Raw genomic sequence first — 16,942 nt, forward strand, 5'->3', positions numbered from 1 at the left:
ACAGAGGGATTCCCCTTTGGCAGCATCACAAGGAAATAACAGGATCTCGCCTTTCCCACTGGAGCACAGAGAGGTTCCCCTTTCCTCCGCCTCTGTGAAAACACCGAGGGGTGAGTTGCCATTTTTCACAGCGCTGTGGCTTCCAAGTTCAGTCTGTCACTTTGACTGCTCTCAAACACAAACAAGTTTGTATCTTTGCTTCTAGAAGCGTTTTACTCCAGCCTCCCTGTGCTGCCTGGTCCCCAAACCTGAGAAACTCGTCTGGCTTCAAGTCAGAGCCCCACCGTGCCTCTTCCTTCCAAGGCAGAGCTGAACGTACTCCAGGGCATTGCCTCTCTCCCCTTCTGGAAGACACTGAAGAGCAACCCAGGTAGCTACAGCTGAATTAAACCCTCAGTATGTCTCACAGCACGATACTTAAGCTAGGCTGCATCAGGACAAATGGTTTGAACGTTTTCTCCAGTCTACAACCCACCTTCAGCAAGTCCGTCCCCTAGCTGAGGGGCAGTGTTTTATTCAACAGGAGGTTTCAGTCTGCAGTTGTCCCTCGGGCTCTGTGGCCTGTCTCCTTGCCTTTAGGTATGCCCTAGGTGTGCATGGTGAACAGTGCTCAAACTTCAGTGAAGGCTTTTTCCACACCATACATATGTTACATGTTACGGCCATATGCACAAGTTCCTCTCTCCCCCCAGAAGAGGTGGTTCTGGAAACCCATTCCTAGATGAACACTTGCTCAGAGAAAGGTGAGAAAATCGGCTTGAACATATGCTGGGCACATTGCTCCCATGCTAATAAGCCTAGTTATGATGCAGAAAAGAAGCTATGGTGTACACTTTTCCTCATCTTTCACAATTTGGGGTCTGCCTACTTGCTTTGAAGGCATGAAGGCTCTGAAGGTCTTTAAGCCTGCCTGTGGTGCCTGCAGATCACCACCAGATGACTAGACAGGGCAAACCACTCGGGTGAAGCCAACACCAACACTTTTATTGTTATCTTATCCTCCACTTCTTTACTTACTCACACATTTTTCCTCTGTAAGTGGTCTGGACCTAACTTGCCGCAACAGACTGCAGAATTTTTGAGCAGAGAGAGCAATTTCAAATAAATCTTTGTGCAATAGATGTCTCAGCCTGAGACTCTCTAGCTGGGATACTCCAGAAATCCTAATGCAATACCATTAATTATAAAACAGTTCATCCAAAAGAATTCAGCATGGGTTACAAAATGCTGGATTGTTACTTTAAAAAACAGGCCCATACTGGTTCATAAAGGAATTCTTTTCAGGAAAAGAAAAAATGAATGATTGCTCAAGATAGTAAGATGGACAAATTCTGTTTTCTTTGGAATCATCCCAAAAATCTTCTCAAAGGTCAAGTAATTATAGTCAACCGTCATAAACGTTTAGCTATGCATGCTACAGATTCACATCATACGTACTTTTTATAGTCAGCAATGACTAGTTTTCTGCTTTCCTTTTATGTTGTGTAAGATGATTTTGATTAAGAACATAAGTAGAAAGGAAGGAAAACTGACTACTTTTTACAGTAAAAGTTGCACATCCTGGAATCTGTTACTCTCCATCATTTTTGTCAGCAAAGAGACCGCTGTTCAGAGAAAGAGGGAGCAAGTGAAAGATGACACTGAAATGGCTGAGTAACAAACCTGGGAAGACGAAAGCGACCTATAAGAAGACATAGCAAAGTATTTAGGAAGAAAATCAAAAGTTTTAATAAAAAACAAAACCCAACACTCTGGGAAAAGACAGCAGCAAGTAATACACAGGAGCACTGTGTTTAAGAAACAGACTACAGGACAAATTTGATTTCCCCTTGAACAGGACAAAGTAGCCAGAGCCTGACTAGAGTTGTGCAGTGAAGAATAACTATTGTAAGCTAACTCTCTGCCTTTGTAAAGCAGGCAGAGCTGCTTTTGTGCCAGCTGCTGTGAGCTTGAGAAGAGTAATGAATTCTACTGTCAATCTTCTGCTGGCATAGGCTAAAGCCAGCCTGGGGTCTGTTCCAACTCATGCCAAGGCCAGCAGTTCAGCCAGGGATTTGTATCCGTAATTCCTGTCTCATGTATACCAAGCACTACATAAACATGAAGAGAAATTGCTTCCTAAGTAAGGCTAGGGAATATTAAATAAACCACCCCACACTTTTCAACACTTGCAAAAAATGCAGAGGAAGAAATAATGCCTGAGAAGGGCCCATTCCAGCCTTTTGTTCTGCTAGATGAATGAAGTAGTAGTTTTGAAATGAGTTCTTAACACGATGATAAAAACTGATCTGTGCACCACACTGGCAGCACTGATTTTTTTAAGCAACCAAATCACCTATGAAAAAGCAGAAAGCAACAACTGTAAGCTCTACTGGTTTCACATGAAGTTATTCACAAATGATAATGCAGAAGGAATTGCCCTAGAAAGACGGTATGAAAAATTAACACAATCCAAGGAAGACACTGACACTTGACATTTGAGGCTCTGATGTGTTTAAAGATAGCAGTATTTGATACTCCTGTAATCACTGACAAAATATCAGGTATAACAGACTTTAAAAAAAAAAAAACACAAAACACAAATAAACAAACAACAATAAAAATAATCAGTTCTATGTAAGTTTTACATTTAAAAAGATTTGATTCCATTGCATTTATATTACTCTTGGAATTCCAAGGCAATTTTCTAAAAGTCTGTTGGCACACATGCACTGAAGCAAAAAGGACTGACTTCATCTTCCTAAATCTATTACTGTGACTACTGCGACCTACTAATGTGATCTAACCCGCAGATGCTGAAAAACAATGGACTACAAAAGAAAATTCTCTTTGAGCACAGAACTCAGTCATCCAAGGAAATAACTCTCATTTCTGCCAGCTGATCTTGAGACAGGGATGTGCTCCAACATTACTAACATCATCCAGGCTTCTGGGAAGCAACTGCACTGGATCAGTTGAAGCAAAATAAGCGTTCACCACCATAAAGCAATGACATTTAGTAGAGGAGAGCCTCTGATACTTGTTTAGCAAATTTTCTTCCCAGTGGTCCACAAGAATTAAGTGGCAACCATGCCAGTATTCTCATGTGTACCAGCCAATATCACCACACAAAGCGAGAAGCCCCCTGATGCTGGAACCAGTACAAGAATGCTTTGGGTATTTTTGGCTTTCTGAGTAATTGAGGCATGAGCTATACCAGTACCACTGATACAAACACCAATGCTACAACCGATCCCATACATCAACACCCCTGTGTGGTGTGGCTGGTTTACAACAGGAAAGCTAGACTTCCTTGGAGGACATCGTCCCCCAAAAGTAGTGGGCTTTTGCAAGGCTTCTAAGGCCAAGCAGCCTCAATTTTCCACACATCTAAATGTTCTGGCAGTGCCTCCAAAGTGTTCTACAATGCCGAAACAATGTTTACATGTCATTCTGAATACACTAATGGTCAAAGAAGAAAAATGACCTATAAAGGACCTAACAATGTTGTTTAAGAAGGCATTATTTTTAATTCCATTAAACTAAACAAGTGTGTCTAAAGACAGACAACTATGTCAACTAGCTTCATGTAAGATGTTATGAACCCAGTAAGAGAGACCTTTATTTAATAGTCTCAGAGAGAAAAACATCTACTGTAATCCTAGGCTTTTGCAGTTCATTCTCATGTAGAAATAAGATCATCTTCTATGATAAGCAAGTGTAAGTAATGATGCCATTAAAATCTACAGTCACAAAACCCCCCAAAACTCTGGCCACTAACTAAGCTGTAACAAATATCAAGGATCTGCTGGATTTCGGACTTTTGTTTGTTTTTGCTTTTTTTTTGGTTACACAAAACCTAATAAGGCAATTCTCAGGAACAGAAGAAAAAGAAGGTGTATTTCCCAAACCAGACTGTATAATTTGGCAGTTGCATTTTTTCTTTCCTTAGTGGAAAAAGCAATGCTCTTACCATATGAAGTCACTTTGAAGGCATCCCAAATAAAGGACTGAAGACAGTCAGGACATTAATTTATCCTGAAGAAAGAAAAGACTATTTTATAAAAGAATGTAGACTGTAAAAATCATCCAAGAGGCAGCAGCTAAACCTTTCTTGGAATATTTTCAGCCAAGGACAGAATGGACACCAACTAAATATTGCGTAACAGGTGATAGAGGCGAGCACCACAGAACGGAAAACTATTATAACAACCCATTCAAATGCAGATTTTTTCCAAACCAAAGTTTTAAAGAAAGAAGAGTTGTGTAACACCCATGTTTTTAAACCCTCCTTCACAAGACTCCTTATAAAGTAAGTGCAATTACATGACGAGACTATCGAGTAGTGTAACGGGTGTAGTGCCATGGAGCACTAGGTGACAGATGCGGACAAGAGGACACGAGGGGAGATCACGCTTTAGGTTGCTCTGAACAACTGCAGGGTGCTACCAGCTCAAACTGAAAGCAATTCTTACAAGCTGCCTGTAGAGTAGAGAAGAGCTAGAGATCAGGATGAGGAACAACAACAACAGCAACCCACAAGAGCTTATCACAGATGGGAGAGTTCACTAAGAACTGTCACCAGGGATTACAAAAAGCACCTAGTGGGGAGAAAGCCAGCACCATGCTGCGTGGCAGCTCTCCGTGAGAACCACACAACAATGCACAACTGCTGCACAATGCACAAGTTCTGCACAATTCCTGTGATGAAGCAGAAATCTGTTCTGTGTGGATAATTTATACTTCTGGATAAAGAAAAAAAGCCTCCTCCTCCCCCCCCCTCTTTCCCTCCATCCCCAATTTAAAGCATTCTGCAAAGGACTTCCAAAACTGAAAGGACTGTTTGCTGTAAAATACAGAAAACAGACATAACTAAACCACAAATTCCTGTTTCATAAACATTTGCAGGAAATACTAAAATCCTTCTGTAACATACTTAAAACTAGCAGACTAACGTTTTATAACCCGTAATAATCCTACTTAGATGTTCTCTGAAACACCACTGCACTGACTCAGTAATACATAATCCCAGCTATGAAAAGTATTTTTCTCAAATGGTTCTGCTAAGCCTAAAACCAACATCCACTCAAACAAATACATTTTTACAGCCTTCCTACTAACCCACTACTTATGGAGAAGTAATTTCTCTGGTGGACCAGAGGAAGTGCTGGATAACAGAGTATTTATGTAGACTTGCATGATTCGTAGACTACACCAACCGCATTCCTCCAGGCTGCTGTCCCGAGTGACAAAGAGGAACAAAGAGGGTTCTGCCCTACAGAAGCACACAGCCTAAAACCAGGCAGAGGAGGTGGCACAGGATGAGTGAGCTCACAGTGGCACCACTGACTTCACAAACTAGCAGCTCCCCACTAAGACAGAAGCTGGTCTGTATCAACAGCAAGTATCAAGCATTCCCACTGCAGCCCCAGGTACTGATTTTTTACTATGAGACAACGCGCACCCTAATTAATTTAACGGTGGGGAGCCCAAAGGAGACAAAATCAAAATAAATTCTCCCTTAACTATAATGCAACTGCAGTAAAAGCTTAAATTCCCTCTGAGAGCCTTTGTCACAACAACTCTGCTAGCATAACTACACCAAGAGCCTGCTGGCAGAGCCCCAGCTCATGTTGACAGAAGATGCTTTTCTGCTGAGCTGGCAGTCCCATCATGTCAAACCAACTTTGTCCTTTCCTTTCAGAAGCAGGATTTTCTTTCAGTGTGCTACTTCCGTGACCTGCCCACGCTGCCACAGCTGGGCCTGCTCTACTGACAAGGAGATGTATTTCTCATCCAAAAGACTTCTTGTTAACTTCCTACAGTTCTTCTTAAAATGTACAATTCACTGATTAAATACTAATTACTATAACTTTGATATTGGAAAACAAAGATGATTCTGGAAGTACAGGGTGAAACTCCAATTTCAGGCTAGTTATATTTATTTTGCAGATAGCACAACTTCTGCGATTCTTCTAAAAAGCTTCATGAAAAAGGGTTTTCTCTCAACAAACACATGAGCTAAGGAAGCATTATACCAATTTCAGAAGATGAAAATGGTTAAGTAACAAAAGGAACCAAGGAGCAAGAGAAATTGTCCACTTGATATTAAATTGGTTTCCTTCTCAAGCTTTCTACGCTACTATCCTACATCAAATGACTAAAAGATGAATTTAACCTGCTATTACAAAAGCAATTTTTTCTTCCAAGCACCTATCTGAAAGTTTAAGGAGCAGTTTAAGCAGTCATTAACACTTCTGTAACTGAAAAAGATGCCAAAAGCTTAAAACTAAAATAACTGAAAAAAATCTGTGTATAAATTACTGTATTTTAAAAATACAAATGAATATTCAGCACCATCACCTGAATACTGCCTTTCCAACCATGCACTGCAGAATGATGTACAGCACTAACAAACTGAACGCATTCTCAGTTTTTCCTATGTTAATCTGCAAAGGGGACCGAAGTTGTTCATGCTCTGGAAACCTGTCCCGAATACCACTATTGACAGCTGAGCCCAAGTCTGCTATAAAGTGTTGTAAAATGGGAAATTGTTCTGATGCTGTTTCCTAGCACTAAGTTCTAGAATGGCTTTTTTACTTGGGTATAACACCATACACAACTTGCATGACTGAAGTGCCTGCACTGAATTCATGGAGCACTGGGAAATACAGTTGACAGAGAAACCTGAGAAAGCTTCACCTGCCTGTGTCCTTCCACACGAAACTCTTCAGGTTAGCTCACAATACCAGCATTTTTAATTCCCCCCCTAAATGCAGAGAATTAGGCCATGCTTGAATTAAACGGAAGTCAGTCCACACATTTCACTCAAACCCAACAGGTTTATAGCTGAGAACTCTGATGGCAAATTTTACAACCTTATTTCAAGCAGTGATTGCAAAGAGGGGAAAAAATCAAAACCATGAGAAGTTTATATTTGTGGCTTGAATGCTGAAGTATGTTACTCATTTCTGAATAACACTTACTGGGAAAGAGAAACATAGCACAAACATGAAGTTCAGTTACAACTGGTGTTCTTTTACTATACCTTTTTTCTTCCCCTTAGAAATAACATACCATGCTTCAGAGAAGTATATTTCCATTTGTTACATTTGAAGAAAAGAATGTACTTTAAGAACCCTAACTGGGAATCACTGGTCAACCACAATAAGCTATGATATTAAAGCTGGTACATATCCTTTTCAGTAACAATGACAACAGGGTGGAGTCTTTAAAATGGCATTTATACCATCAAAAACTATTTATTTAAAGTTTAATTTTAAATTATAATTGTCTGTTCTGCAAACAAAGAAAACAATTTTTCACAAGTCAAAACTCTGGAAATTTAAAAGCCCCCACCCAGCAATATCTTAATATGAAGAGTAATGAGCTAGTAATGTTGAGAAAAATATGTCACTTCCAATTCAGCAACTGGATGCTGGGAACTCATTTTTGCTGCAATGGTGGTTTAAAAAAAACAGCTCTCCAGCTGACTCCCATGAGAGGTTCACATATCCACAGATGAGCTTATAGAAGAGAATGGACACTACGCTTCAGCTGGTCAATGCATTAATTTAGCATTTAACACAAACCTAACTTCAGCGCAAACACTGAAACACTCTCACGGACTGCTGCTGAAGCAGTTCAGGCACAGGCACACACACCAGTCCACCAATGCAACTGCGAGTGCCACAGCTTCTTAAATCGTCCAAGTATGACTTAGCTGAATTTACCAATCACGGTAATTGTGCAGAAATTTCAATATTGACATACTAAAGGACAAAGAAATAATGTTTTTTGCAGAATCACTTAAAATGGCTGGTAATTACTCACCGAAGCTTAATCCATGAGATACGTGATTTGTCCTTGTGATACTAAAGACTAAGAAATGTATATATATATGTATTTTTTTTTTCTATCCTTAAGAGGCACACAGTCTAAAGAACCACCTTACCTGATAGAGTTTTGCTTCCTGTTTTCTATTTTCATTAAAATTTGTACATCTGACTGAGGAGACATTGTATAGATTTTTAATCTGAAAAATAAGAATAAACAACAGATCAAGAGACAATGACGTACTTCACACTCTTATCATCTGTAAGAGATGGATATCTTTTGTACATCAACAAGCAAAAGCATTTATTTCTTCATAAAAAAACAAGCATTTGCCATATGTTGAGCACCTTCTAAAAATTAGGGGTAAAATTACTAGTGTTTTTCTAATTCCTCCAAAGAAAACATTCACTGTCACCCCCACTGCAGATAATTATGGTCATATTTTTTAGAATTACAATTCCTTTATTTGATCTATATGCTATGAGTCAATGTCTTAATCTTCTACTGATTTAAATTTTGTGGCTATATTCCAGGGTTACTTATTTGTGAAACTTGGGCTGGTTTTTGCCACAGGAATTAAAGATGTCCTGCTGACAGGGACCTCGACTTTACATACTGAAAGTGCAACTACTTTAAGCAATCTGTTCAGGATGACTCCTTTCTTTTATTAGTGAATTAGACAGAAAGTTGTTCAGTACACACCTTTGACAAACTACAGGATCTGACTCCACTGGATCAATGTAGGGCTTAAGGATATCGGTGAGCGTTTTATCCTCTGGCACCCTTTCACAGAAGATAAAAATCAAATACATCAGACATGCTTCATCGTGTACACAAAAATCTATTATCTGAGTCATTTAAAGGAAACTGTGTATTTGCATGCTACAGTGGTACAACTGAGCACTTTATAGGAGGATTAGAAATGTGTATCAATACAGCACAGGTAATTGACAGCTCTATCTCAGTTTCAACACTGGGACTTTACTGGCATCTATAAGGAGTAAACAGATGAGTATCTCTAGTTTCAAACCCTGCAGTATAACATGCTGTTTGTACAGCCCAGAAGTAGATGCGGGCGTACTTCTCATACCCCTTCAGGCTAGGAAAAAAGGAGAAAGATTTGTCAATAAAAGCTTAGTTTGGGGATTTTGCAAAATGTGCTTATGGGCTTTCCTACGAAGGAAACAATGCAACCATTTCATTGTATGTGAAGGTCAGCTCCAGCGTGCAAGCGGAGGGGAAAGTGAAATCCTGCTGAATCCCTGCTCCATGAGAGCAGAATAGATTAGCAGTACAGCATGTCACCACCATGAATATACAAGCTGTTCTGTTTATATCAAGGAAGGACTAGCAATGACATATTTCACCTTATTTGAAAAGCCCACTAGCTTTCAAGAACTAAAATACTACACAGCGTTAACTTAAATGCTCCTGTAATTAAGGCAGAAAGTAATATTCAAGTTTACCTTATATAATAGAAATATTTAAGAACTAATTAAAATATTTTCCAGTTTAATTCCAGAAGAAGAATTTAAACTTTATACAAAGCTGTTTACCAAACTCCGTACCTTTTTAAAGTGTATTCAGCATGACAGTGAGGAAATACAAGCTTCAAATGCCAGTAGAACTTCTGCTCCCTGAAAAGAAAAAGAAATGCATACTGTTAATGCCTTACTACTGTTACCTGGTAACTGCTGCTTTTTTTCCTATGATAAAGCTTGGTAGCCTATGACACAACTGCAGAATACAATATATAGCTCAGATTTTGAATAGCATTTTCAAAGAGTAAAGCAGCACACAGAAACTGAGAGGGGCACTTCGAAAGAGGCAACAATCCCAGCCCCTGCTGAATTTCAAGTCCTTATGGGGATGAAAACCTCTTCCTTGCAAATACGGGGACGGTACCACCAACCAACTGATCAGCAGCATTTCATGTTTTAAAAGGGAACATCTTCCAGCTGAGTTTCTATGTGCACAGCTGCCCTTTCATTTGAGAAAAGGAAAACACTTTTTGGCCTATCACCCAGGCCAGACTGCCAACCCAGCACAACAGCCACAGGTCTGAGCGGAGGCTGGCTCCCTACAAAATAAAGGACTCATCTTTCTGACCAGAAAAGGTGCTGGGGCAGGGAGGGGAGCTGTGTTTTGGCATAACAGGGTTAACAAAAGTTGGAAAGAATAAATGCTTTACAGAAATATCAGGAAACTCTTGGTAAACGCAAAAATTGATGCCACCATCCCTTCTCCACTTTGTGGGCTGTAAAACCATCTTCCCTTTAAAGCTAGCTCCATTATTACCTGAGAACAGAAATTCCTGGAGCATGGTTCCAGTGCAGTATCATGTCAAGAATGGCAGTACTGCCTACAGGACACCCCCCTATGACTAGAAAATCTCTTTCTGGTTTTGCCTCTCATTTGCAGAGAATCTACAGAAGCCAATAATGACTTAAGACCAGACATTTTTCCTTTCATTGCTTCAAATTCTTCCACTCTGTATGGTGTGTGTAACAATCTTTTTCTAAATGAAATCTCGTTAAAAAAAAAAAAAAGAGCAGTCTAAAAGGTAGGTGCAAGGCCCTTTGCTGTGGTTCTGAATGTTACACTCGTGACACACAGTACAGATTTGGGAGAGGAAGGAGGGACGGACTAGTGCCATTTAGAAAGCAGGTGCCAGGTATTTAACTGCAGCACAGGAACTTTGAGCTGTGGTGGTGGCACTTTTTTTTTTTTTTTTTTTTTTATAAAACTACTTAAGAGCTATGAATCATTATATCCAAGATAATCAGCATCGGTTATGCGAAGGTTCTGGTACCACAACTAAAACCAAACACATTGTTGCTCCAACTTGCTCTCTCATTTGCTTATCAGGCAGATGGAACATCATCCAGCGGGGTCTAGTCAGCTGCGGAGACAGGGTATGTGTATCCAGCAGCAAAACAGTCAACAAGTGTGTTGCTAAGCTCAATTAACTATCTAATCAATTTTTAAATGCAGGCTCTTTATGAAGTGCACTTACCAAATACTCACTTCCTTATCTAGTTATTTCTGGGTTAAAGCTAAGCTTTACAGCTGAACTATGCTTCCTGCAGTGTAAGTACAGTGGTCTTAGCTTTTACCAAAAAAAAAAAAAAAAAAAAAGGGGGGGGTTGGAGGGGAGCAGCAAGCAAGAAGCACCCTCCAAGGAGTTATTAATTAAATACAATGAACTAAGGAAGGCTAACATCCACAAAGTAACATGCAACAAGCTCACTGACATCTTGCCTCATGGATTTTATGCTATTTTGCATGTTGCTGTGATGCTGTCTTAAACTACTGAACTGACAGAGATAACTCCAAATCAGTGAGCTTAATGGAATTTTGAAATGGAATTTTGAAAGAATTTTGAAAGGTGAATGAAACAAAGTTTCTAATTCTTTATCTTCACAACTGAAGGAAGCATCAACACCAGCACGTGCACAGAGCAAGCTGCAGTGGTATCTGGCATTTAATGTGGCACAGTGTTAATGCAAAGCACCTTCCCAAGCAGGCTTCAGTAAAGGTTTGCAGACTTTAAACAGAAATAGGCTTACTATCATTAGCTGCAGTGTCCACTAATGATGGGTAGGTACACTTATTAAAACACATACTTACAGGACCATTTGTTACATACTGTCCACTAACTCAGGGCTTTTTAGCAATTTTGCATTTAATTCACCACCAACTTGTTCAAACAGGCCATGCTCGTGTCTTCGAGTGTGACCAAGCCTTGTAGTGATGTGAACTTTCTTTCTGCCAAACCTTTAATCAAGATGGGCAAAGCAGTGGGAGCACTGCAGACCTGCCTCTCCCAGCTGGGCCCAGCACGGTGTGACACAGGTCACAGCAGCATGGATGTGGCCTGTAGGGCTGGGCTGCCTCTAACACAGGCACTTGAAACAGAACTGTTCCAGAACTACTTCCAGCTATCTGCTACCTGTTGCTAGGAATACTCTGTGCCTGCAGAAACCGTAGTCACACAGCACATCCTGATTTCACATGCAAGACCAGTTCCCTGTGGGCTCACTGAGGCAGACTCAGTCCATCGCTGCAGCTGTATAATCAGCTTAAGAGGGCTCTTTTCAGACTCTCACCCAGCCTCCCTCCCCCTTCCAGGCACAACCTAAGTCCATGGATTAGTGCACAGAAAGAGCAGTGAATCAGATGTCTGAACACTACATTTAAAAATATCATTCCTTGTCAGAAGGTTCCACTGGAAAAACAGAAATGTTGATATTGTCAGCACGCTAACACCTCAACCAGTGTTAATTACTTCATCTCTCTTCAAAATATTCTTGCCTGAACATAAATGGCAAACAAGAGGTAAGATAGATTGAGAACTAGGTAGACGAAGGCAAGGGATAAAGAAGCTTAAAATTGGAATAGCCTCACATGCTTTGCTGTCAAATGAAGTCTTGAAAAACAGCAATACTTTTACACGGTAAGTTTCCATAAGTAGAAGAAATTTGTAACGACCTGCTGGATGCCTCCTATTAAAGCAAAGCATCCCTCACCATCAGTGATTTCTGCCCAGTTAGAGAACTTGATGTCAACTGTAGATGCTATCAAAGCTGCTTCACAAAAAGTTCAGATTAAAATTAGATATCCTGGCTCCAGATCTCACTGACTTCATTTTCCATTATGGCTCACTGGGGTAGTATTTCCTTCAAATGTAACTGTCATGTACCATGTTCATTTTCTAAATGAAACTCTTAATTGAGTCAGTCATCTGAAGTTGAGTAACAGCTCGCTGCTTCAAGTGCTCCACGGAGCTCAACTGCCGAGCAATGCCAACCCATGGTTTGCCTGAATACCAAGGCACTGACTACAAAACTACCAAACTGCATGGATCTGGATGAGGCACAGCACATCCTTGATGTCAGTAATAGCAGCATCATCGCCCATCCCTGCACTGCTTGGCTTCACATCCTATTTTGCTTACTTCAGAGCCATACAAGCCGATCAGAAGGAGAAGGAGAAGCCAAGCACCTCTTCCCTTGCGTGATATGTAGCTGCAAATTATGCTCAGAGCTGCACAGGCTGTTCTGCAATTACTGCTCTTCTAAAACAAACAACTCTCTCCCTCTCGTTTTTTCTAAAACTTTCAAAAAATATTTTTTATAATCAACTTAATTTTTCCTCCCTATTTTTTTTTTCCACTGAACCACATGCAAGTGATATTTCAATTTCTGAAAGCTAGAACTGAGAGATTTTTATTTCTGGTATCACGAAGACTGCAGTGCCATACACAACGTGGCTGTTACTGTCAAGTAGCTCTGGGCACAGCTGCAAAGATTTTCTTCACTGCCTTTTACATTTAATGCAGCACCCAGGGAGATGTTCCAAGCTCTGTGGGTGTACGCAGTACGGGTGCTGGAGGTACAGGACAAATCTTGCATCTGCCTAGGGTGCTAAGAAGGATTTCAGGACTTGGAGCCCTCCCATATGTGCCTTGGAGGATTTGTAAAAGGGGTCCAAAGCCTACATATTTCTCAAAACATTTGAGATTGTTACAATTTCATACATAAATGTTTCACATAATATAAATGTTTCATGAAGCTTAACATTTTTACCTAGTTCCTCCGAACAGTCAATTTTGCCTAGATTGCTGTAGTACATATATATATATATATATATAAAGACCTTTATACATATATATTTATTTTTATAGAGAAAACCTATATTAAAAACCCACTTAATATATATATATAAACTTTTCACATGTATATTTCTATAGATGTGTAAAATATAAATATATATATAATGACAAAAAGTTCCAAATTCATCACATCTTAAGATACCAACTGTAGTTCTGGCTCTGCAGAAGTACCTAAGCGTTGGTCTATCAAAGATCTCAGACAATTTTGTTTCCATTTAGCAACTAATATTCTTGAAATGTTTTAAATAAGTATGTGTGATGTACAAAGCACAAATACTGTAGTATTTCCTATCTATATTATTTTACATCGATAGAAGAGATGAAGAGGAAATAATGTTTAATGAAGGACCGGTTACCTTTAACTTGATAACACCCTGCACTCTCATCTAACACACTGAAGTTTAACTGCAACACAGGGCCTTCACTATCCACTCCTTTGGATAACGTTACTTTTCTCAACTTAAGCAACACAGATTCAGCACAACTAAGTGACTAGATTCCCTTGTGGAGTCGAAACACCATTAACAAATGAGAACATGCAGAAGTGTGATGGTTTCCTTCTCCCCTCCACCACCACGTACGTGCTCCTAGTGCCAAAATGACTGCTGCCGTACTTCTAACAACAGCACACAAAAGAGGATGTCTCCATTTTGCTGAAACTTCATTAAGCTTATTCCTGGATTTGATGTATAAACAATAAAACAATGAAATATTTCTCCTGAAAGTTCAAATATTTCCTAGTTACAGTAAGCAGCACGACAATCGATGAAGAAACTGAAGTGCACTTCCGCTGTAGCACATATGGTCTCCTACAAGGGGCCTCACAACAGCAGGAGATGTTACTAACTGTGTGTGTTGCAATAATCAAACACGACAGGCTTGAGCTGAGTCCTGGGTAAGGCAAGGGGATGCTGCTAAGGTTGAGTGAGTAACCCAAACTGTAATTCTCAAAAAAAATAAAACTACTGTCCTCTTTAACTCCTGCAAATAAACAAAATGGCCATCAGATTCACTATGAGAATAAAAAAAAATTAGTTGCTAAAATAAAGAAATGTTAAAAAATGTCAGCTACAGAACTCAGTAGCTATTCATTTTAACATGGGGATATTTGGAAAGCTACTGATTTTCAGAAATACACATAGTACTGAAAGCAGGATCTCAGTAACAACTAAATTCAAGCTTAAGGGCTCCACCAGTGTAATATGAGCCCCAAAACCTGCTCATGTAACTCCTTGGTAAATTCTCAAGATCAGCAACACTTCAAAAAATTCACACTGATTATCTTTACCTAATTAAGGATTACAGACTTGACATTTTAGGGTTTTCATAAGTACCTCAGAAGTAACTTCCATTGCACTAATGATCACTTACCCACTACTAATCCCACGTCTCCACAACAGATTTTATTCACACTATTAAACCGGAGAAGAGAGACAAAGGAGAGGATCCCCTCTTCTCCAAAGTACATGACGTGATCAGACGTTCCCAACCTGCAGGAACGCCTCCCACCCAGGGGGAGCTGCATCCCTCCTTCCCACCTCCAAGTTTCCATGGGTTCCATGCACGGGTGCTGTGCACAGACGGGATGAGGCAGGGTGGAGGTGCCCAGGCAGATAAGCAGCAGAGCAGGGCTGAGCAGGGCTGCATACACTGCAGAACCAAGGGAGCTGAGCTGCACTGCCCCAGTTCAGCTTCTCATTGCTGAAATAGGCTCCTGCTGAGGATGCAGGAGGCACAAGCTGCGAGCTCCCCCTTTTCCTCGCACAGCCCCTGCTGGTTGGAGCTCCCTCTTGCTGCCCGGCCTGGTCACACTCTGCAGCCCTCTCCCGAAGGCTCCCCATCACGGCAGCACACCCTAATTCCATGGCAGCACCTCTTACAGAAGGGGAACTAGCACTTCTATTGGAAAATGAGGGCACTACAGCTACTGTATGGTGAAGCAGTGCATTAAAAAGAATTTGCAAGCAAGGTGTCCTAAACCACCTGCAAGACAGAAGGCCCACTGGAAGGAGTTCACAAACTGGACTCAAACTCCATTCTCTGCTGACCCTCCAGTATCTGGATTGCTTGATACTGCAAGTTAATCTAACCCGTGTGTTACCCAGCACTGGCACGTATGCTTTCACAATACTAATGGAAACAACAAACTAATGGAAACTGGGAAATGAAGAGTCTGGTTAACACATCTAAACAACCACTGATTTGTCCTCCAGAGCTGGCAGGGGTAGGGGATGACACAAGAATACATCTTGTACTTCCTAGTTTTGGATTACTTTCATTCCTGCCTTGTATAGCCTAACAGCTTGGCTCACATGGAGAGTGTGAAAAAGACATCAGAGAAGGTTCTCAGCTCTTCACACACATATGCAGCGCAGCTTCCAACCTGCACCCTCCAGAGGAACCCCTCCACAAACCCTGACAGACAAACAGCGTGAGAAGGGGTTCAGAGCTACCAAACTGCAGACACACCAGAGCCTGACAAGAACCAGGCGTTAAGCTCATAGAAAGCAACTATTTGCACAGCTTTACCCCACTTGGATGTAACATTCAACAAAAAGTTAGAGGTCATACCACGAAATCACATGGGATAGGTGTCAAATGGCTGATACTTTTTGGTTCGATCAAACCTTGGGTTTGATTCCTCAGGCACCCACAGAGGGAGCAGGCAAACATGCCAATTACAAAAAATAAAAATAATTAGTTTTTAATCTACATCACTGAATTCAAACAGACCACTGCTGAGTGAACAGCAGCAGCACAAGAGAGGAAATGTCCTTCTTGTAGTTATCATGGAGCATGCCCCATACCCTTGGGCAGCATGTGCAGGAAGTAGAGGGCTACTTCCTGTCCTCTTAGAACGTTACCATGTTCTTTCTGCTGGGATCTGAAAGCCCCGGAAAGGATAACTGTCCAGAACAACCACAGAAAACCACCCCAGGTCCTCATGATTGACAAAAGAGTAAGACATCATCCCAGACAGCCTGTGAGATACTTCCATGCCTGTTTGCCAATGTCACTTTCGTTGCCCCATCCTCTTAGGTTTTAAATCTGCTTCTGTTAAACAACAGAAACACGTCAAAATGTAACCTGCTTACAGCTTCATTTGTTATCAACAGAAGGTATGTTTCAGTATGTACTCAAAAAGACTTTCTAGAGAAAAAGAACTGACGAATGTGTTATGTGGAGGCAAATTTCTGTCAGCACAGGGTTGCAGCATGCCCAGGATCCTACCAATAGGGTCAAAAACCCTGCCTGTGTGTCTCTTCTATTCTTTTGTCTCCAAACACCTAGCTGCTGATCCCACTATCTCTGGGCCTTCTGCCCTTGCTCTGGCTCTATAACACTACTCCCTTACCCTGTACTGCCAGGGATGCCTATTTTGTTTTATCTACAACATTGAGGAAATGCCCCAGCTCGGCCATAAGCCTGAGATACTTCAGTAGCACAAGCCCT

The 16,942-nt window shown here is 40.8% G+C and overlaps 1 protein-coding gene across 1 annotated transcript in view; it reads right to left on the reverse strand.

Annotated features, from left to right (window-relative positions):
* Window positions 1–16,942, reverse strand: part of ZNHIT6 (zinc finger HIT-type containing 6) — a 33,535-nt gene that overhangs the window by 12,264 nt on the left and 4,329 nt on the right. The window contains exons 6-8 of the mRNA XM_032192710.1: window positions 9,384–9,452; window positions 8,518–8,598; window positions 7,934–8,014 (exon numbers count right to left, since the gene is read on the reverse strand). Of these exons, the coding sequence (XP_032048601.1) occupies window positions 7,934–8,014; window positions 8,518–8,598; window positions 9,384–9,452 (231 nt within the window). The remainder of the gene's footprint in view (window positions 1–7,933; window positions 8,015–8,517; window positions 8,599–9,383; window positions 9,453–16,942) is intronic.

The sequence above is a fragment of the Aythya fuligula genome, chromosome 8, assembly GCF_009819795.1.
Source record: "Aythya fuligula isolate bAytFul2 chromosome 8, bAytFul2.pri, whole genome shotgun sequence".
NCBI classification, from domain to species: Eukaryota; Metazoa; Chordata; class Aves; order Anseriformes; family Anatidae; genus Aythya; species Aythya fuligula.